Raw genomic sequence first — 20,849 nt, 5'->3', positions numbered from 1 at the left:
GCTAAATAGCAAGCCTGTAGCTAGTTAACGGTGTCGCATTGTAGAAAGTCTGTAGCTAGCCAGGTAGCGAGATAACTTGGTTAGTTTGTTGTCTGTGACCTAATGCTAGCTAACTATCTAGCTAAAAGTAGTGTCTGCTAATATTGGCGATACAATGGCACCACAGACAGAAGGGCTATAAAGCTGAAGCATTCATTTAGAAAGTTTTCTTAACAGGATGGAACTTGGTGAAACTGGGCCAACATTCTGCAAATTGTCTCATCGATGAAACATCTGATCTCAATACATTTTTCTGTTCCTAAAACTAGAATCTGTTACGAACACAGTGCACTAAGTTTTGCCAAAGTTAAAGAAAAATGGCATTGTTTTGAAGGAGTGCAAGGTCTAATTGAGTTTGTGCACACGCACACTTCACAGAGGAGGCGTTCCCTAATGATTTGCAAATACATGCAAAAACACGCCAATAGAATCTCGCTAGCTTGTGCTTGGCTTTGCCCAACTCCTTGCTTGTTCTGCCCACTATGTTTAATTTCCTCCCACTGTAAACAACACAGATTAACTATCTTGGGTTAGTTATAAATATCTGAGATGGCACCGTTCACTAGCTAACTTAACTATCTAACGTTGTCTAGCTAGCTACAACATTAACATAGATAAAAAGGGAATACAATGACTGAAGGCCCTATCAAACTAGCTAGCTGTGTATCTTATGAAATAATTTGCTAGCTAGCTATCAATGTCCAAACGTTACCTAACCTAGCTAGCTATGTAGCTAACATAGATAATGTTAGCTAGCTAGGTGCTACCTACTACCGCTATGTTCAATGTTTAATGTTGTTAGCTAAACACAAACGGAATGATCTGCACAAAAAGCCAACCAAGCAAGGTCTATTAGCTAACTAACCCTCTTTGATCTGTTTCAACTAACGGTAGCTAGCTAGCAAGCTAACGTTAACAACAGTCACTGCCCAGAGACAGTTTCAACAAACAAAGCAACAACTTTTTACCTTACATAATTCTTACCTTAACATAATAGTTAGTTAGTAGTGCTGTTATGTTTGATACTGGAACTCCGAGGCATGCGTCGAAATCGCTAAGCAGCTAACTTCGAAGCAGTGTCCCTTCTTCTTCTTCGTGTGGCTTTCCGGCAGACTAGACACTGTGTTATGTATTGCTGCCTTTCACAGGTCGGAGTGCGGATTGTACATTTTGGTCACCCCAAAAAAAGGGAAAAACGTAAATTGCACCACCATTTAACCCTACACATGTACAGTGCCTTTCAAAAGTATTCATCCCCCTTGGAGTTTTCCCTATTTTGTTGCATTACAACCTGTAATTTAAATGGATTTTTATTTGGATTTCATGTAATGTACATACACAAAATAGTCAAAATTGGTGAAGTGGAATGAAAAAAATTACTTGTTTTAAAAAACTATAGAAAATAAATAATGGAAAAGTGGTGTGTGCATATGTATTCACCCCCTTTGCTATGAAGCCCCTAAATAAGATCTGGTGTAACCAATTACCTTCAGAAGTCCCATAATTAGTTAAATGAAGTCCACCTGTGTACAATCTAAGTGTCACATGATCTGTGCACCATTAAATCCATTATAAAAAAATTGAAAGAATATGGCACCCCAACAAACCTGCCAAGAGAGGGCCGCCCACCAACACTCACGGACCAGGCAAGGAGGGCATTAATCAGAGAGGCAACAAAGAGACCAAAGATAACCCTGAAGGAGCTGCAAAGCTCCACAGCGGAGATTGGAGTATCTGTCCATAGGACCAATTTAAGCCGTACACTCCACAGAGCTGGGCTTTACAGAAGAGTGGCCAGAAAAAAGCCATTGCTTGAAGAAAAAAATAAGCAAACACGTTTGGTGTTCGCCAAAAGGCATGTGGGAGACTCCCCAAACATATGGAAGAAGGTACTCTGGTCAGACGAGACTAAAATTGAGCATTTTGGCCATCAAGGAAAACGCTATGTCTGTCGCAAACCCAACACCTCTCATCACCCCGAAAACAACATCCCGATGTTTTTCATCGGCAGGGACTGGGAAACTGGGCAGAATTGAAGGAATGATGGATGGCGCTAAATACAGGGAAATTCTTGAGGGAAACCTGTTTCAGTCTTCCAGAGATTTCAGACTGGGATGGAGGTTCACCTTCCAGCAGGACAATGACCCTAAGCATACTGCTAAAGCAACACTTGAGTGGTTTAAGGGGAAACATTTATAATATGATAATATATAATAATAATATGTCTTGGAATGGCCTAGTCAAAGCCCAGACCTCAATCCAATTGAGAATCTGTGGTATGACTTAAAGATTGCTGTACACCAGCGGAACCCATCCAACTTGAAGGAGCTGGAGCAGTTTTGCCTTGAAGAATGGACAAAAATCCCAGTGGCTAGATGTGCCAAGCTTATAGAGACATACGCCAAGAGACTTGCAGCTGTAATTGCTGCAAAAGGTGGCTCTACAAAGTATTGACTTTGGGGGGTGTGAATAGTTATGCACGCTCAAGTTCTGTTTTTTGTCTTATTTCTTGTTTGTTTCACAATAAAAAATATTTTGCATCTTCAAAGTGGTAATACTTTGGTTCTTGAAAATGTGTGCACTCACTAACTGTAAGTCACTCTGGATAAGAGCGTCTGCTAAATGGTTAAAATGTAAACGTACATGTTCTTTGATCAGTATAAGGACGAATTTGCCACATCATAATTGTCGACCACGAAGGGACTGGAAAAAGAGACCATAGGGGGTGCTGCGCATCTGAAGGAGGCCGTACGAATCACACACAACATTGGCCGCTGTAGAAGAGGTAAGCAACATTCTTACTTGAGACATAGGAATTGTGTGATTCGCTCAGCTTATTCTGAATGTCAGGTACCGGGTCTCTCCAGTATTAAGGGCTAAATTTAGGAAAAGTACAGAGTTTCTGTTGGAATGAGAAATAAGCATGCATGCAATGTTGTTGATTATTTATTTTTGTATATAAGGACCGTAGGTACAGCTTTGGTGTAAGAACCATAGGACTGAACGCACAGGGAATAGTATTTGTATATAAGGACCATAGGTACAGCTTTGGTGTAAGAACCATAGGACTGAACAAATGGGGAATAGTATTTGTATATAAGGACCGTGGATACAGCTTTGGTGTATGAACCAGAGGACTGAACAAACAGGGAATAGTTAGGAAATAGAAGAGCTGCAAGGGAGGCTGCGCTACATAGAGAGAGCGCTAGGTGGAGTAGTAGTTCTGCTCAGCCCGTGCGGATGGATAGTTTACTTAGACAGCTGTGATTCATTCAGTTTGATTAAGTTGGGTTGTTCATTTGTCTCATTCAGGTTGCTCATGTGGTCAGTTTGATCAATCTGGTTGATTCGATTGTTTTGTCTGACTCGTTTTGTACAAGACTAGTTTTATTGGACCCGATCGAGTTTGCGAAAGCAATCCGTTCATCTTGGTCAACTGGTCTGACTAAATTCGGGCATTCAATTCATCGGGGTCACTTGGTTGTTCATCTGGGGCATTTGTTCAATTCGTCTGATTCATTTGTTCGTCCTGCTGGCCATTCTGTTCGATTCATGTCGGCACGAGCGGCTGCTCATCTGTACCGGTATGGTTATATGACGTTTAGACATTGTATTTCGGCAAATCGTTTAGGGTGTGGTTCGGCCGTTATATTTGGAAACCTCAGAGGAGATTTAGGATTATTGTAAAATTGGTTATAGTAAAATGTTAATGTGATAAATTTGACATTCCAAGTTTGGGCCCGTATATAGAAGAAAATATTCCTGCAGGTTAGACGAATATTGATTAAGTGTGTTGGGAAATAGTATTGTGTGAATGTGATATGAGAGTTGTGTTAATATGGGAATTAGTTTTAATCTGAAGTTTGGATAATAACATGTAGAAATATGTATAATAAAATGATTGAGATTTGGATAATATGTTTTTGATATAACGTTATCTTGGGGTTCAGTACATTACTGCCCATCATAGAATATCACGGGGAGATATTGAGAGCGGGATGTTATGTTAGAAAGTGGGTCCGGGTAACTAAAAGTTGTTTTTGGTTCTGCTGGGAGTAGATTGTGATAAGTGGATGTGTGGCAATGGAGAATAATTAAAAACGCGAATTGATTGGTTGATGTGAATATATGACGATATGGTGAATTTTATGTGCGTGTAATCGATTACTAGAGATTTGATGAAGTAACAAGTGGAATAATATTTATATACTAACTTACGCACCCAAGCGTAGACGTACATCAGGGGTGGGAAACAATAAATAAACATTATCTGAGTTGATGCCGTTTATGGATCATTTGAGAGAGATAAGGTTAAGCATTATATGACTGTCTAACATTGCAGAGCTAAGGTGATAGTAAAGGAATTCCATTATGGGAAAACGTAATCCATTTGATTAAACTCGTTAGATCTATTTCCAACTCAATAAAGGTGGATTGGACGCATATGAGGTATACAGTTGAAGTTGGAAGTTTACATAGACTTAGGTTGGAGTCATTAAAACTCGTTTTTCAACCACTCCACAAATTTCTTGTTAACCAACTATGGTTTTGGCAAGTTGGTTAGGACATCTACTTTGTGCATGACACAAGTAATTTTTCCAACAATTGTTAACAGACAGATTATTTCACTTATAATTCACTGTATCACAATTCCAGAGGGTCAGAAGTTTACATACACTAAGTTGACTGTGCCTTAAACAGAAAATGATGTCATGGCTTTGAAGCTTCTGATAGGCTAATTGACATAATTTGAGTCTATTGGAGGTGTACCTGTGGATGTATTTCAAGGCCTACCTTCAAACTCAGTGCCTCTTTGCTTGACATCATGGGAAAATCAAAAGAAATCAGCCAAGACCTCAGAAAGAAAATTGTAGACCTCCACAAGTCTGGTTCATCCTTGGGAGCAATTTCCAAACGCCTGAAGGTACCACGTTCATCTGTACAAACAATAGTACGCAAGTATAAACACCATGGGACCACGCAACCATCATACCGCTCAGGAAGGAGACACGTTCTGTCTCCTAGAGATGAACGTACTTTGGTGCGAAAAGTGCAAATCCCAGAACAACAGCAAAGGACCTTGTGAAGATGCTGGAGGAAACAGGTACAAAAGTATCTATATCCACAGTAAAATGAGTCCTATATCGACATAATCTGAAAGGCCGCTCAGCAAGGAAGAAGCCACTGCTCCAAAACCGCCATAAAAAAGCCAGACTACAGTTTGCAACTGCACATGGGGGACAAAGATCGTACTTTTTGGAGAAATTTCCTCTGGTCTGATGAAACAAAAATAGAACTGTTAGGCCATAATGACCATTGTTATGTTTGGAGGAAAAAGGGGGTTCTTGCAAGCCGAAGAACACCATCCCAACCATGAAGCACAGGGGTGGCAGCATCATGCTGTGGGGGTGCTTTGCTGCAGGAGGGACTGGTGCACTTCACAAAATAGATGGCATCATGAGGAAGGAAAATTATATGGATATATTGAAGCAACATCTCAAGACATCAGTCAGGAAGTTTGGTCGCAAATGGGTCTTCCAAATGGACAATGACCCCAAGCATACTTCCAAAGTTGTGGCAAAATGGCTTAAGGACAACAAAGTCAAGGTATTGGAGTGGCCATCACAAAGCCCTGACCTCAATCCTATAGAAAATTTGTGGGCAGAACTGAAAAAACATGTGCGAGCAAGGAGCCCTACAAACCTGAGTCAGTTACACCAGCTCTGTCAGGAGGAATGGGCCAAAATTCACCCAACTTATTGTGGGAAGCTTGTGGAAGGCTACCCGAAACGTTTGACCCAAGTTCAACAATTTAAAGGCAATGCTACCAAATACTAATTGAGTGCATGTAAACTTCGGACCCACTGGGAATGTGATGAAAGAAATAAAAGTTGAAATAAATCATTCTCTCTAGTATTATTCTGACATTTCACATTCTTAAAATAAAGTGGTGATCCTAACTGACCTAAGACAGGGAATTTTTACTAGGATTAAATGTCAGGAATTGTGAAAAACTGAGTTTAAATGTATTTGGCTAAGGTGTATGTAAACTTCCGACTTCAACTGTACATATGGGAGGAAGGAGAGAACAGATATAAGAATTTAGGTACAAGAAAACAATAAGAGAACCTCAATTAGAAGTGTCTATAGTATTGAGAGAATTTCAGTGGGTATTCCAAAACGAGCGACAGTAATAAGGAAACAAATAGGCACAAATAGATTTACCCAAATTGGTACATGATATTCGAAGGTGGAGGCGCAGACCGGGAGAAAAGATAACAGTCAGACCATGATTATTAAAACAGTGGTGGGCGTAGAAAATAGTAATAACATAGAAGGTAGGAGAATTTAGGATATGAACTAGGCGTCCAGATATAGACAAGTAAAAGAGAAAAACTAAGAAGGAGAAATTAGGGAATAAATGCCAAGATGAAGATTAGAACGGGAACCAGCTGCATTTAAGTATAGGATAAGGGGATATACAATAGTGGAGTACACAGTGACAGCAAACATAAAAATAATAACGTATGATATAGACATACTGAAAGACAGGAAAAGAAGGTATAGGAATTTAGATACGAAAAACCTAGATTAAGAAAATAGAACGTAGGAATATGTGATAAAATAGGTTGGGGTCTAGTGACCCGAGGCTGAATAAATCATTGGGAAAATACCTAAGCACAGGAGAAGAAAGTGGTTTTATAGGTTTGAGATAAGATAAGGGAACAAAGAAAAATAAGAATATAATACAGAAGCAAAGGAAAGCGAGTGTGTTATCTTAATGGGAAGTGAAGCAAGGGGACAAAGAGAATAAAAAGAGTATTGAAAACACAAGGGATAAAAACGCATTGTTGGAAAGAAGCAGAGTATGAAGATATATTAAGGAGAGAGATACCATTAACTGAGGGATAGAAAAGCTTTTAGCTGAGAAAGCTAACAGAAATAATTTACCTTGCATCCTAACATAAACACTGAACAAAACATAAGATTAGCAACAGGAAGGCCAAGAATACAAGGAGTAGGGATGGCAGAAACACCAGTAAAAATTATGAAGGGAAGGTTACCAGTGAGTAAAGAAGAGATTGGAAAAATCTCTGATAAATGGGAAAAAATTACCAGAAAAATGGCAACTAAATGGCCAAAGGAAGGGACGTTTGATGTGGCAGTTTGTGAGGAAATGGAAACCATAATACAGAACTATAGAGCAGGAGAGAATGGGGAAAAGATAAGGAAGAAGAGAGGGAAAGAGAGACATTTTGAAAATGTTCTGGGAGGCCTAGTTTCAATAGCAGGGAATTTAGAGTTAAAAGGAGGAGAAAGGAGGCCACAGGCTTCCACCCCAAAGAAAGGAAGGGAACCACACTTGGACATGGACGGCTATGGGGGACTGAGGGGCATAATAGCAGACTGATATGAGGTTTATATAGTGTTGTGGGAAACCAGGTTAGAGTTAGTGGATAAGTGACTTGGTGCCACAGAGTCTGCATTCCTTATGTCAAAGTGATCTTAGAATGATTGATGGACAGGATATACTGACTTGGGGTAAAGGGTAATAACATCAAAGAAGGGAGTGCCCACTGATGGGTACCAGATGTGTTGAAGAAACGTGTAACAGAGTGTATATAAGCTGATATATCTTCTTTGTTCAGGAGTTCGGAAAAGCAAGAGGCAAAGCTATGTCTTCTGTTGTTATAACGAAACATGATACCTATTAAATACTCATATGAACTCCCCATCAAAAGTATCTAAGTATATCCTTACATCCTTAATTACTTGATACCCGAGAAACTCATCATAACACAGAACTAGGAAATTATGAGATAAGTGAATGAAGTGATAACAGGCGAAGTGAGTGGGACGATACAAGTAATGAGGGAAGTGAAGAACTAAGACAGGGTGCTGACTCTGACCAAGAGTCACAGCAAGGGGCTATGGGAGGCAAATCAAAAAGACAATTGAGAAACAGAAAGACAATAAAAAAGCCAGATAAATACAAAGCTCAATGTCCCATTTTGGTAAAGGGGACACAGGTTCACTATGTGCCCTGGGGATCTCAGGACCTGGAAGGCCTGGTGACTAGACTGCCTAACCTGCATGAAGGAGCAGGAAAATGGATTAGAATATTTGAAGAACAAACAATGGGGAAACTACTGGCGGTGGGGGACTTGAAGGCATTGCTGGCCAGGGTGGTAGGAGTGGCCAAAATGGAGGACATGATGCTGGATGGAGGGCGGTGCAAAGTGTGATGCTGGATGGAGAGACATTTGATAATTACAGGCCACAACTATGGCTAACTCTGAGAACAGAGTATCCAGCCAAAATAGACCCTAAAGCACGGGGAGGGGAACCATTGGGGGATAAGGAAAACCCGGCAAGTTACCTGGATGACCAGCTGAAAAGGTGGCGACAAGGAACAGAAAGAGACCCAGAGGGGGATCCACTGATGACAACACTGTTCAGGACATGATTGATGGGAGCGATGCCAACGCCTGTCAGAAGCAGACTGGAAGATGTGGTGAGACTAATGTCAAGGTCACGCAAGGAGTTCTGTGACCATGTTATCCATGCAATGGAAAAATACATGAAGGACGAACAGAAACTGACAGAGCAGGGGAGAGACATTCAGAGAAAACTGAGACAGATGCAGCTGGAAGAGCTGACAAGAAAGGACCAGACATACCAAAATGGTGAACCGGGAAGATTTCTAGGTGTCTGCTGGGGGTGCAATCAATCAGGACATAGAAGAAGGGATTGTCCTACCAACCCATGGCGGCCTAGGATAACATAGTAATTAAAGTGGCCTCCCTGTGAATGGAGGTTTTGTTTGTTTTGACTATAATTTAAAAAAGAATTGTTCACCTGGTAAAGTAACGTTGGACGGAAAGACAGAAGTAGAGGATGATAGAGATTGTAGAGGGTTTTCTGGCTTAAAAGTAAAGTAGGTTAATTGGGAAATGAGAAATGTCGAATTGAATTGTTTGAGTAGACTGGAATTAAAATAATGCCTTCTAGTAATGTGAATGCAAATATGTTTTTAGTTATTGGTGGTTTGTGGATAGATTTTACTAATGCCATGATTGAGTCTGCGGGTGAAAGAGAGTCATGCTCGCTGGGCTATATTGAGATGTAAGGTACACAGTGGGATATTTGAAGCAGAGGTCTGAATAGGTGAATCTGAAAAGTTATTTGACAATTTCTAATTATTATTACTCAATTCTATAGTTTGCGTAACACCAGTAATTTATGCAAACAGTTAATGAATTCTAAAACGATAATCTGTTTCTGGTACGTTGAACAGTGGATGGCAGGTAGTTTTGACTATTACGCTGATGGGGCAGCACCAACTTTTTGAAGGTTCTAGATTTGTTAATCAACATGTTTATATTTTAAACTAAATCAATGCGACAGGTTGTGGAGATTAGATTATCGGAAAGGGGTTATGGGTTTGTTTATTATAAAAGGTGTTTATTCCCTTAATTGAACACAGTATTATCTGATGTGTCTTGAGTAGGATTCTTTCTTCCAGGATTGATGGAAGTCCCGTACAGTATGTATGTTAAGGGAAACGGAGGAGACAACGTCTCAAACTATTTTTTAAATTGATGCCTGGGATCAAATATCACTGATTCTTTATGCGGAGTAATTGATTATATTGGCGACTGAATAAAATATGACATTTAGAGGGGTGACAGGAACAATATAAGGCGAAACAGATATTTCCTATGTCGTTGATCCAGTGACGATACCACGATAATTTGACATGGGAGCAAATGGAGCCAATTTTGGGGTTGAATAATCCTTGTGTGAATTAGAGACAGTGGAGTCTAAGGGTAATCAATTAGGGATGCTCCTTGCAAACTCAGAGAACCTTGGGTGATTTTTATATTGTGAGAGATTTTATGTAATCTTATTCTGGAGTAGTCACGAGGAATTAGATTGAAACAAACGATTATTGATGTGAGGTAGTACAGTGTAATTATCGGCATCATGTTTTGGGTGTAATTACTATTTTTGGATTGCTGATTATAACCAAATGTTAACAACATGTCAACTTTCTGTTCCAGGAGAACGGGGGTTTAATTATCTCTCTCTGTGGAAAGATTCCCGAGTCTGTGGGCTGGGGGAGCAGTTAGTTCAATCTTAAAGGGACACACACATGGAATTTTAGAAGTTTTATTTTATGAGTGAGTTCCACGTAAACGCATGTGATTTCTTTTTAAATGAACTGTAATGAAGTCTTGCTGTACACTTGGGATATGTAATGTATGAAATATTTTGACTGTTGTTAATGATTAGTCTACTATAGAATGGAAAACTTATTTGAAGGATTTGAATGAGCTCTGACCTCTGTCCTGACATTCTAGTGTGATTTGATCACCCACTCTGAAAAGCCAAGAGACATTAAATTATTAATTTAAGGTAATTTATTATACCGAGTTGAGGGTCATTTGTAATCTTGATAATTAGGAAGAAGTTTATAGTTAATGGTCGTATATATGATTCGGACCATGACAAGGACAGAGAGAGAGCGCTAGTCCTGAATGAGGGAAATGTGTCAATTTTACTATTTCCTTGAATTACCTTATGGGATACAATTAAGTTAAGATATTATCAAAGGTTGTCATTCTAATTTCATTTATTATTTTTGGTTTAACAGGCAATGTTTGTTTGTTTTTTGAACTCATGAATCACGATGTGAGTCATGTGTCCAAAGGGGGGAATTACTGGTCCCCTGGGGCATTTTGCTAAATATACAAATTGTATTAAGAATATGAGCAGTGGTAATTAATGTGTTATGGGTTAGATGGAATGTGTTATGTGCAAATATATTTGTGACCAGAGACAAAGTAGAAAGGGGGCCTGTCTCTGAAACTAGTGGACTACAACAAGCTGCAAGAATGTGCACTTCCTAAGCTCAGGGCTTCTCCTGACTGATGAGAACACATGGTACAGTAGCATACTTTGTCTCACCTAAGAATGTTCTTATGACTTTCTTCCCATGGGTGAAGGCTTCTTTGCCCAACCGAGCAGAAGAATCTGAGCGTTGTCTGCACCCTGGAGACTTTGTGGCAGGAAAAGACTACAGAAGAAAGAGCTGGAAAGACCCTAGGTGGAGGGGCCCGTACCAGGTGTTACTGGCTACCTTGATGACGGTGAAAGTGGCAGAGACAGATACCTGGATCCATGTGTCCCACTATAGGAGAGTTCCAACCGCAGAAGAGGAAGATGGCCCCGCCATTGGGTAGCATTGTCTTCTTTTGTGTGTATCTGTGTCTGTGTGTCTTTGCAGTAGTGACTCCGAGCTTCCCTATTGGTACACTGCCAGAAGGACACTCTTCGCAGACCGATGTCGATGGATTGAGAGGGACTCTGCATGATCCGGAGACCCTAGTGACGGAAGAAGGTCCCAAGCCAAAGAGACCATACATCGTCACCCAGGCTTCACCGACGGCTGTACGGATAGAGGGGAGCTCGACCTGGTATCATCTAAACCCCTGCACCAGAGTACCACAAGGAACACGACGACCTAGAGATGAGGGAGCTGAGGATGCTGGAGCTGGCCTGAATCAGGAGATGGGGGAGGATGGCAATGGGAATGCTACTGATGAGCTACGTGCTTTTGCTGATTCTCTCGACGGAGGGACAGACCTCCAAGAACTTCCAAGACATCCAAGATCATACAAGACCTCCAAGAATTTCAAGATCTTTCAGACATTCAAGACGCACCTGACTTCACAACCATTGATTTCTCTGTCTTTGTCTAGTTCCCCTAACAGAAATTGAGATCTAACTTGCTGATCCCGTGACTCTGTGGTGAAGTCGACAGGGTGATAAGGGGCGTATATTAGAAATTGGTATTAAGAATAATTGGTAAAACATAATAATTGATCATATAGTCAATGTTTTTATGGATTTCTTGGATTGGAAATTAACTCAACTAAACTGTTATGATCTGTCCTCTCTCAAGGTTACTACAGATAGTGTCTTGATTCATAGCAGGGATAATTCGGTCAAGAACAGTGTGAACCTCAACCGGCTGAAGAGGAGCAACAAAGGGGTTGAATAGGGTCCTGTCCAGCACCACTTCTACCAAGAGACCTGAATAAGAACCAGCATCCAATCAAAGCTATCAACTGCCTTTTCTCTCATGCATTTTCTCTCAGGAGTGTGACAGGAGTCCATGTGGAGTGGGCATGAAGAGAGATCTGTTAAAATACAACATCTCTCATGATGCTGGTATACTGGTTGGCAAATGGACAATACATAATGGGGGTAGAGGTGGTGGCGGCTCAGGTGAGACATTGAAATTGGGACATTGTCATGGGCAATCCAAGTTGAACTATGAAGCTATCTGAAGAACATAATGAAGAGACGCCAGAAGATTGAGTGCCGGGGAAAGAGGGGGTTGTTATTTGGGGTATCAGGTTGATTAAGGTCTACACACTGCTACATTTATAGTAATTTAGACTAAGAATGCATTGAGATACTGATCTGTGGTTATTCTCCTTATGAGGAAGCTAATGCTACAATTATGGATAATTATACTGTATGTTAATATAAATGTACATTCTGCCCGTGTCAATGGGTGCTAAGTTGAGGGTTTTAACTTTGAGTGATAGGACCAATGTGAATCACTAAGAATTGTCATTCTAAATATGTTTTAGATAATACATTTGATTATGATTATGAGTTGTAAGCTGACTAATTGATTTGAGTAAGTTATTAATATGTTAATAAATAAAGATGTTGAAACTGCAATTAATGTATTAGATATTGATATTGATTATTTTGATTGTTATACTACTTGTGATATGGGTAAAGAAGTTATGTGAGCTAAAGATGTTGACACTATTCTCAAACATGCCCAGGTATTGCGTATACAATCGCAAGATAACTGCCTTAAATAGATATTATGGTTAAAACAACGCTACGTTAGTTTTAATGTGTTAGGATACATGTATATGGTTTATTTTGAGTAAAAACTTTTGAATCTTACTGTTTGAAAAATATAAAGTTAATGCAAGGATTGTGCCTTATATCATGAACATGTTGATTTTTATGTCACAGTATTAATATATTAATCACTATATACATTTGAAGTATTTGGATGTATTGATATGGGACTATTAAGTCCCAAAGGGGGGAATGATGAGGATCTTTCATTTGGGCGGCAGGTAGCTTAGTGGGTAAGAGCGTTGTGCCGGTAACCGAAAGGTCGCTGGTTCTAATCCCAGAGCTGACTAGGTGAAAAATCTGTCGATGTGCCCTTGAGCAAAGGCACTTAACCCTAATTGCTCCTGTAAGTCGCTCTGGATAAGAGCGTCTGCTAAATGACTGAAAATGTAAAAAAAAAATGTAGATAAACAAAGTTAATCACAACATGACGAACGTGGAGCCAGGGTTAAACATGGGTACATCTCTGTTGCTAGGCAAGAACTTAATTGGTTCCTCTCACTGGGTTTGTGTGTGTGTGAAATGGGGATCTGACCTTGGGTCGAATTCCTCGCTCTTACCTAATCCAAGGCTGTCCTGATTTATCAGTGACTGAAACCAGAGTGTTATCCTTTGCCTCTATCCTAAGGCATATTACGGGAATGGAGTTAGGGTTGAACAGAGTTCAGGCTAAACCCTTTGTCTCTCCTTGGGCATCTTCTTGATAAATTACAGCATGACGGGAGGGGATAGAGGGGTTGGGCTTGGGTATGTTTGAGAGCTTGATTGTGGACCTGCCATGTCCAAAAATCAATCTCCAGGTCAAACCAGGGTGAGCCAGGGTTGAACAGAGTTCAAACTGAACATGATTATTTTTACATGACAGGGCTGTTATTTGTGCATACAAAGGAGGGGAAGTCAGATTTTGCCACTATCATAGACTAAGGAAGTGGGCGGAGCGGTCAAGAGGGGGAAACTGGAGACAGTGGTGGGAGAACCCAGGAGGGAGGGGTTAAGCTAAAATGTATGTAAAATGACTATATAAACTGAGAGCTGGGAGGTAGAAGGGAGATGATTTGCAAACTACCTCGGCTTTGTCTATTGGAATAAAGTATATCTTAATTCTACAAAAACTCTGAAATACTTTGGTTCTTTGATCAGTATAAGGATGAATTTGCCACATCAAGTTCAAGTCACAGACACATCTTAACATCAACTGTTCAGAAGGGACCGTGTGAATCAGGCCTTCATGGTCAAATTTCTGCAAATAATCCACTACTAAAGGACACAAGAAGAAGAGACCTGCTTGGGCCAAGAAACACGAGCAATGGACATTAGACTGGTGGAAATGTGTCCTTTGGTCTGGAGCCCAAATTGGAGATATTTGGTTCCAACCGCCGTGTCTTTGTGAGACGCGGTGTGGGTGAACGGATGATCTCTGCATGTGTAGTTCCCACCGTAAAGCATGGAGGAGGAGGAGGTGTTATGGTGTGGGGGTGCTTTGCTGGAGACACTGTCTGTGATTTATTTAGAATTCAAGGCACAACTACCACAGCATTCTGCAGCGATACGCCATCCCATCTGGTTTCTGCTTAGTGGGACTATCATTTGTTTTTCAACAGGACAATGACCCAACACACCTCCAGGCTGTGTAAGGGCTATTTTACCAAGAAGGAGAGCGATGGAGTGCTGCATCAGATGACCTGGCTTCCACAATCACCCAACCTCAACCCAATTGAGATGGTTTGGGATGAGTCGGACCGCAGAGTGAAGGAAAAACAGCCAACAAGTGCTCAGCATATGTGGGAACTCCTTCAAGACTGTTGGAAAAGCATTCCAGGTGAAGCTGGTTGAGTGAATGCCAAGAGTGTGCAAAGCTGTCATCAAGGCAAAGGGTGGCTATTTGAAGAATCTCAAATCTCAAATATATTTTGATATGTTTAACACTTTTTTGGTTACTACATGATTCCATATGTGTTATTTCATAGTTTTGATGTCTTCACTATTATTCTACAATGTAGAAAATAGTAACAATAAAGAAAAACCCTTGAATGAGCAGGTGTGTTCAAACTTTTGACTGGTACAGTAAGTATTCAGACCCTTTGCTATGAGACTCGAAATTGAGCTAAGGTGCAACCTGTTTCCATTGATCATCCTTGAGATGTTTCTACAACTTGATTGGAGTCCACCTCTGGTAAATTCATTTGATTGCACATGATTTGGAAAGGTGCTCACCTGTCTATATAAGGTCCCACAGTTGACAGTGCAAGTCAGAGCAAAAACCAAGCCATGAGGTCGAAGGAATTGTTCGTAGAGCTTCTTGACAGGATTGTGTCGAGGCACAGATCTGGGGAAAGGTATCAAAAAATGTCTGCAGCATTGAAGGTCCCCAAGATCACAGTGGCCTCCATCATTCTTAAATGGAAGATGTTTTGAACCACCAATACTCTTCCTAGAGCTGGCCGTCTGGCCAAACTGAGCAATTGGGGGAGAAGGGCCTTGGTCAGGGAGTTGACCAAGAACCCAATGACAGAGCTCCAGAGTTCCTCTGTGGAGATGGGAGAACCTTCCAGAAGGACAACCGTCTCTGCAGCACTCCACCAATCAGGCCTTTATGGTAGTTGCCAGACGGCGCCACTCCTCAGTAAAAGGCACATGACAGCCCATTTGGAGTTTGCCAAAAGGCACCTAAAGGACTCTCAGACCATGAGAAATAGGATTCTCTGGTCTGATGAAACCAAGATTGAACTCTTTGGCCTGAATGACAAGCGTCATGTCTGTAGGAAACCTGGCGCCATCCCTATGCTGAAGCATGGTGGTGGCAGCATCATGCTGTGGGGATGTTTTTCAGCAGCAGGGACTGTGAGACTAGTCAGGATCGAGAGAAAGAGGAACGGAGCAAAGTACAGAGAGATCCTTGATGAAAACCTGCTCCAGAGTGCTCAGGACCTCAGATTGGGGCGAACGTTCACCTGCCAACAGCACAACGACCCTAAGCACACAGCCAAGACAACGCAGGAGTGGCTTCAGAACAAGTCTCTGAATGTCCTTGAGTGGCCCAGCCAGAGCCCGGACTTGAACCCGATCGAACATTTCTGGAAAGACCTGAAAATAGCTGTGCAGCGACGATCCCCATCCAACCTGACAGAGCAGGAGATGATCTGCAGAGAAGAATGGGAGAAACTCCCCAAATATAGGTGTGCCAAGCTTGTATCGTTATACCCAAGAAGACTCGAGGTTGTAATCGCTGCCAAAGGTGCTTCAACAAAATACTGAGTAAAGGGTCTGAATACTTATGTAAATGTGACATTTCAGTTTTTGTTTTTATACATTTGGTAAAAATTCTAAAAACCTGTTTTTCATTTGCCATTATGGGGTAAAGTGTGTAGATTGATGAGGAGAAAAAACAATTTAATCAATTTTAGAATAAGGCTGTAACATAACAAAATGTGGAAAAAAATCAAGGGGTCTGAATACTTTCCGAAATCACTGTATAAGTTATTTTCTTCAAGAATCAATGGGTGTGTGTAAATAATTTACAAGTCAAAAGAATTATGACAGATAGACGCTTTAAATCAGAGCTGCCGGAAAACGTGTGGCGAGACCGCATTTGCCCATTACTTCTCACCACTTTCAAAGAAAGCAGCAGCACCAACCAGGCCAGTTCTCAGCACATTTTTGCATTCCAGTTCAACATTTGCTCTGTCACAGTCTACAATTGAAGACTACATGCAGAAAGGTTGTGCTATTTGTATTTGAGCAATATGATTCGCCGTTCATTCAAGCACAACTAAACTCCCGCAAGTGACAACTTCTCGAGCACTTGAGCAGTACAGAAATTGATACGTTCACACAGCACAAGCAAGCTGTCCTGAGTAAAAAGAAGCGCCCATCAATCTACTTGCTAACCTTATTTATTTTTGGGAAAGTGATTTATCTGTCTCCTGAGGGGGAAAAGGTGTTGTCGTGCCCTCTTCACTACTGTCTTGGTGTGTTTGGACCATGATAGTCCACTTCAGCCCCGTCGATGTTAATGGGGGGCTGTTCAAAAATGTCTCAAGGTTTGTGCCATTCATCCGCCGCCATCACCTCATGTTTCAGCATGATAATTCACGGCCCCATGTCACAAGGATCTGTACACAATTCCTGGAAACTGAACATTTCCCAGTTCTTCAATGGCCTGCATACTCACAAGACATGTCACCCATTGAGCATGTTTGGGATGCTCTGGGTCGACGTGTACGACAGCATGTTCCAGTTCCTGCCAATATCCAGCAACTTCGCACAGCCATTGAAGAGGAGTGGGACAACATTCCACAGGCCACAATCAACAGTCTCATTAACTCTATGCGAAGGTGATGTGTCTCGCTACATGAGACAAATGGTGGTCACACCAGATACTGACTGGTTTTCTGATGTATCTGTGACCAACATATGCATATCTGTATTCCCAGTCATCTGAAATCCATAGATTAGGCCTAATTTATTTATTTCAATTGACTGATTTCCTTATATGAACTGTAACTCTCAGTATAATCTTTGAAAATGTTGAGTGTTGCATTTATATTTTTGTTCAGTATAGATTACACCTAGTCATGGACTATAAATACTTTTTGCCTGGAGATTTTCCATCGATCTTGCTTTTTAGTCCAGGACTAAGCTCAATCTGTGTCCAGGAAAACCTCCCCATAATGTTTAAATTAGTGGAATGGGATGATGTCTTGCATGAAAAAGCACGTTTACATTACATCTGTTGTTGAAGTACAGTAGATCAATAAAGCTACAGTACTCTAGCAGTAGTCAAGCTGCTTATGCTGAAAAGTCTTGTTATTGCATAGGTCAAATTAGCTTTAGAATTTTCTGTCTTTTTCAGCTTTAGACAAAAGCTAATATTTCACTTAAAGCTTAATTTCAATTGAGAAAATCTACAAAATAAATTGACCCACCCTAGTCCTTATTGATAGAGATGCATTTGACATTACACAGCAATAAGCATACTTTAGCCTATTTCTTTATAGCCACTATGCTGCATCAGTTGGGCTACAGGTGATAATGCGGTAACACTTTATTTAGATGCTCTACAGACTATCTACAGACTATCAGTAACATTTCAACTAACCAGTGTTGGGGAGTAGTGAACTACATGTAGTTCAACTAGTAATTTAACTACATTTTGCAGTAGCTTGGTGGTAGTTGAACTAAATTCAAATCTAGGTAGTGATTTCAGTAGTTAATTACTTTTTTTTGCCATGTAGTGGTGTAGCTAACTACTGGAACTACACACTACTTTTTTTGCAAATAGAAAATAAAATATGGGTGAAGTAGACAATAATTTCCTTTCTTTTTCAGCATCACCCCTGTCCAATTCTCACTTGAAACATTGTTTTTGTATTTAATATGCTAAATTACACATTCTGTTAACATCTTACTCCAGAGTTATCTGTTCTTGCAATTTGTAGTCTATGACATTTCAGATTTAGATATGATCATTTATTACGAAGTAGTTTAGATGTAGTGAACTACTTTTTCAAAGTAACTTTAGTTGAGTAAACTATATTTTTCCTCTCCCTATGTATTAAGGGATGATGAATTTTAGGTGATTGGTGATTGGTTTACCTCCAGCACTTTGCCTGTGATAAACTGCTGGCACGCCTCGCACTTGACCCCAAAATGGATCTGGTAGTCCTTCTCACAATAGGGTGTGCCATCCCTGTGCAAAGAGATAGGAGAATACAGATAGACTGCATTAGAATAGGATAACATAGAATAATATCTTTCACTGTGTCTGCAAGTATAATGTGTGTATGTTATGTGTATAGAATAAAAATAGAATAGAGTAGAATAGAATAGTGGGTTTTACTTTGTCTGCAAGTATACTATGTGTGTATTCCATTTTGTGTGTAAGCATGTTGTGTGTATAATAGTTGTGTTAGACTTACTTGCTGATGTACTCCCCGGTGAGGACCTTTTGACAGGCCTTACACTTGAAGCAGCCCAGGTGCCACTGTCTCTCCAGAGCTAAGAGAGCCTGACCATTCTTAATGTCTCTACCACAGCCCGTACAGCCTGTAAAACACACACACGTTGGCACGGACATACGTTGGCAAAAACACACACACACACAATGGATTAACATATATTCAAAACCTATACACTAGGTGGTGGCAGAGGCTCAATAGCCATGGCTTATTAATGGGTGCTTCAATCTTCCATTGAGGTATATTATATTTTAACACCATCATTGCAACACTTAATTACCAAAAGCTTATCCAGGCGTTCTACAAATAAATAAATCACCTCTTCCTAAGCTCCCAGTCATGTCATAGGATCCCAGTGTCATCCCATGACATGTGGGATGACACGCTGAGTATAAAGAGGTTGAGATGATGACATAAGGAGAATCAGCATCCCTTATTTATGGCTAACCCTGTATATAAGCTAACTGGCAACACAGAGAGAAACCAGGGTCATGTTCATGGGACACCTAACAGAAGAAAACAAACTGAAACAGGAAGGCACTGCCTGGACTTGGTCCATTAAGCTATTTTTAAAGGTCCAATGCAGCCTTTTTAAAATCTCAATATCAAATCATTTCTGGTAATAATTCACTTTATGCATGCCCACTAGCCTATGTATTTCCGCAAAAATTCCAGCCAGCCCCGGATTTCCGGTATTGTGCATTCTCATCATCTTCGATACGATAGATAGTTACACGCTAGCCAGCAGGGGAAAGCATCAATTGTCAGGTAGTCAAACAAATCTTATATTTATTTTGTTATATTATTGTTCCAATATAGCCTAACCTCAAAAAATGTGTTCAAGCAAGGCTTCCTCCAAGTTCAACTCTGTGTTGAGCTTTCACACTTTTCACAACTGCACTGGAAAATTTGCCGTGAGAGATTCAACATCACCTCCCATACAAAGATCTGCAGCCGCCACTTCCAAAGTGATGACTTGATCAAGCCTTCAACTCCCACTGGACGTCGGCTACTCAAGAAGAGAGCTCTCCCCACCCTGTTCCAGTGGAATGACTACTCAGTTCGAGCGCCAAGACCTGGGGTATGGCAAAGGAGAGAGCGACCAACTTATGAACTGGCTAAGGTGGATGAATGACTTCCAACACCTGTATCATGATTATTGTTCAGCTGCCGACCTGGCACTGGAGCAAGGCGAAGATCTCCGTAAGGAGGTAGAGCAACTGAGGAGACGTGGAGGAAATGTCTGTCCGTCTGCGATTCTGTTTGGAGCAATTTGCTGCCTCCGACACCGGCATACGGTTCTAGACAAGGTAGGTTATGATAATGGTAATAATAATGTAGAGAAGAGAGGATAAAGAGTGCTGCTTTGCTTCTATAAAATTAACAATATATGGTATCAAAAGGTCATTGAAAACAAGGTCTAAATAGACAGACCAAAACTATGTTGTGGGTTGAGTAGAAACAATGTGTAAAAATAAGCATGCAACAAAGTAAGTAAAAACCAACCTAAAGAAAGGCTTTGTTAATAAAGGCTTTTTAATTTTTGCACAAAAGGATTGCCTTGATCTTTGTTGCAGGCTAACATAATTTTGCTCTCATCATTCCTTAATTTATCTGCATTTGTCTGGTGTTAATTTGTTGCCCTGGTGGCAATTAAAGGATCTTGTGTCTTATGCCACGATCACACCGACAGCATCATTGCGTTTTGGTACACGAGAAGTACATTCATTTCCAATGGAACGCTGCGTTTGCCTTGCAGCATTGCGTTGCAGTGCGTTCTGTGTGGTGCATACGTTGGATTTATCGAACGTACAGTATGCATAAAATTGTATGCGTAGACGGCTTGACAGAAATGGTAGCAGAAGGTGAATGTTGAACTTTTGTTGTACACATATCCAG

The 20,849-nt window shown here is 40.6% G+C and overlaps 1 protein-coding gene across 1 annotated transcript in view; it reads right to left on the bottom strand.

Moving 5' to 3' along the window:
- LOC311128879 (actin-binding LIM protein 1-like) overlaps positions 1-20,849 on the bottom strand; it is a gene marked incomplete at its 3' end in the record, with an annotated part of 95,291 nt that overhangs the window by 52,095 nt on the left and 22,347 nt on the right. The window contains exons 3-4 of the mRNA XM_084161099.1: positions 18,912-19,038; positions 18,589-18,682 (exon numbers count right to left, since the gene is read on the bottom strand). Of these exons, the coding sequence (XP_084017225.1) occupies positions 18,589-18,682; positions 18,912-19,038 (221 nt within the window). The remainder of the gene's footprint in view (positions 1-18,588; positions 18,683-18,911; positions 19,039-20,849) is intronic.

This window comes from Coregonus lavaretus, assembly GCF_964263955.1.
Source record: "Coregonus lavaretus genome assembly, chromosome: 1".
Lineage (NCBI taxonomy): Eukaryota > Metazoa > Chordata > Actinopteri > Salmoniformes > Salmonidae > Coregonus > Coregonus lavaretus.
This window is presented reverse-complemented; position numbering and strand designations above follow the sequence as displayed.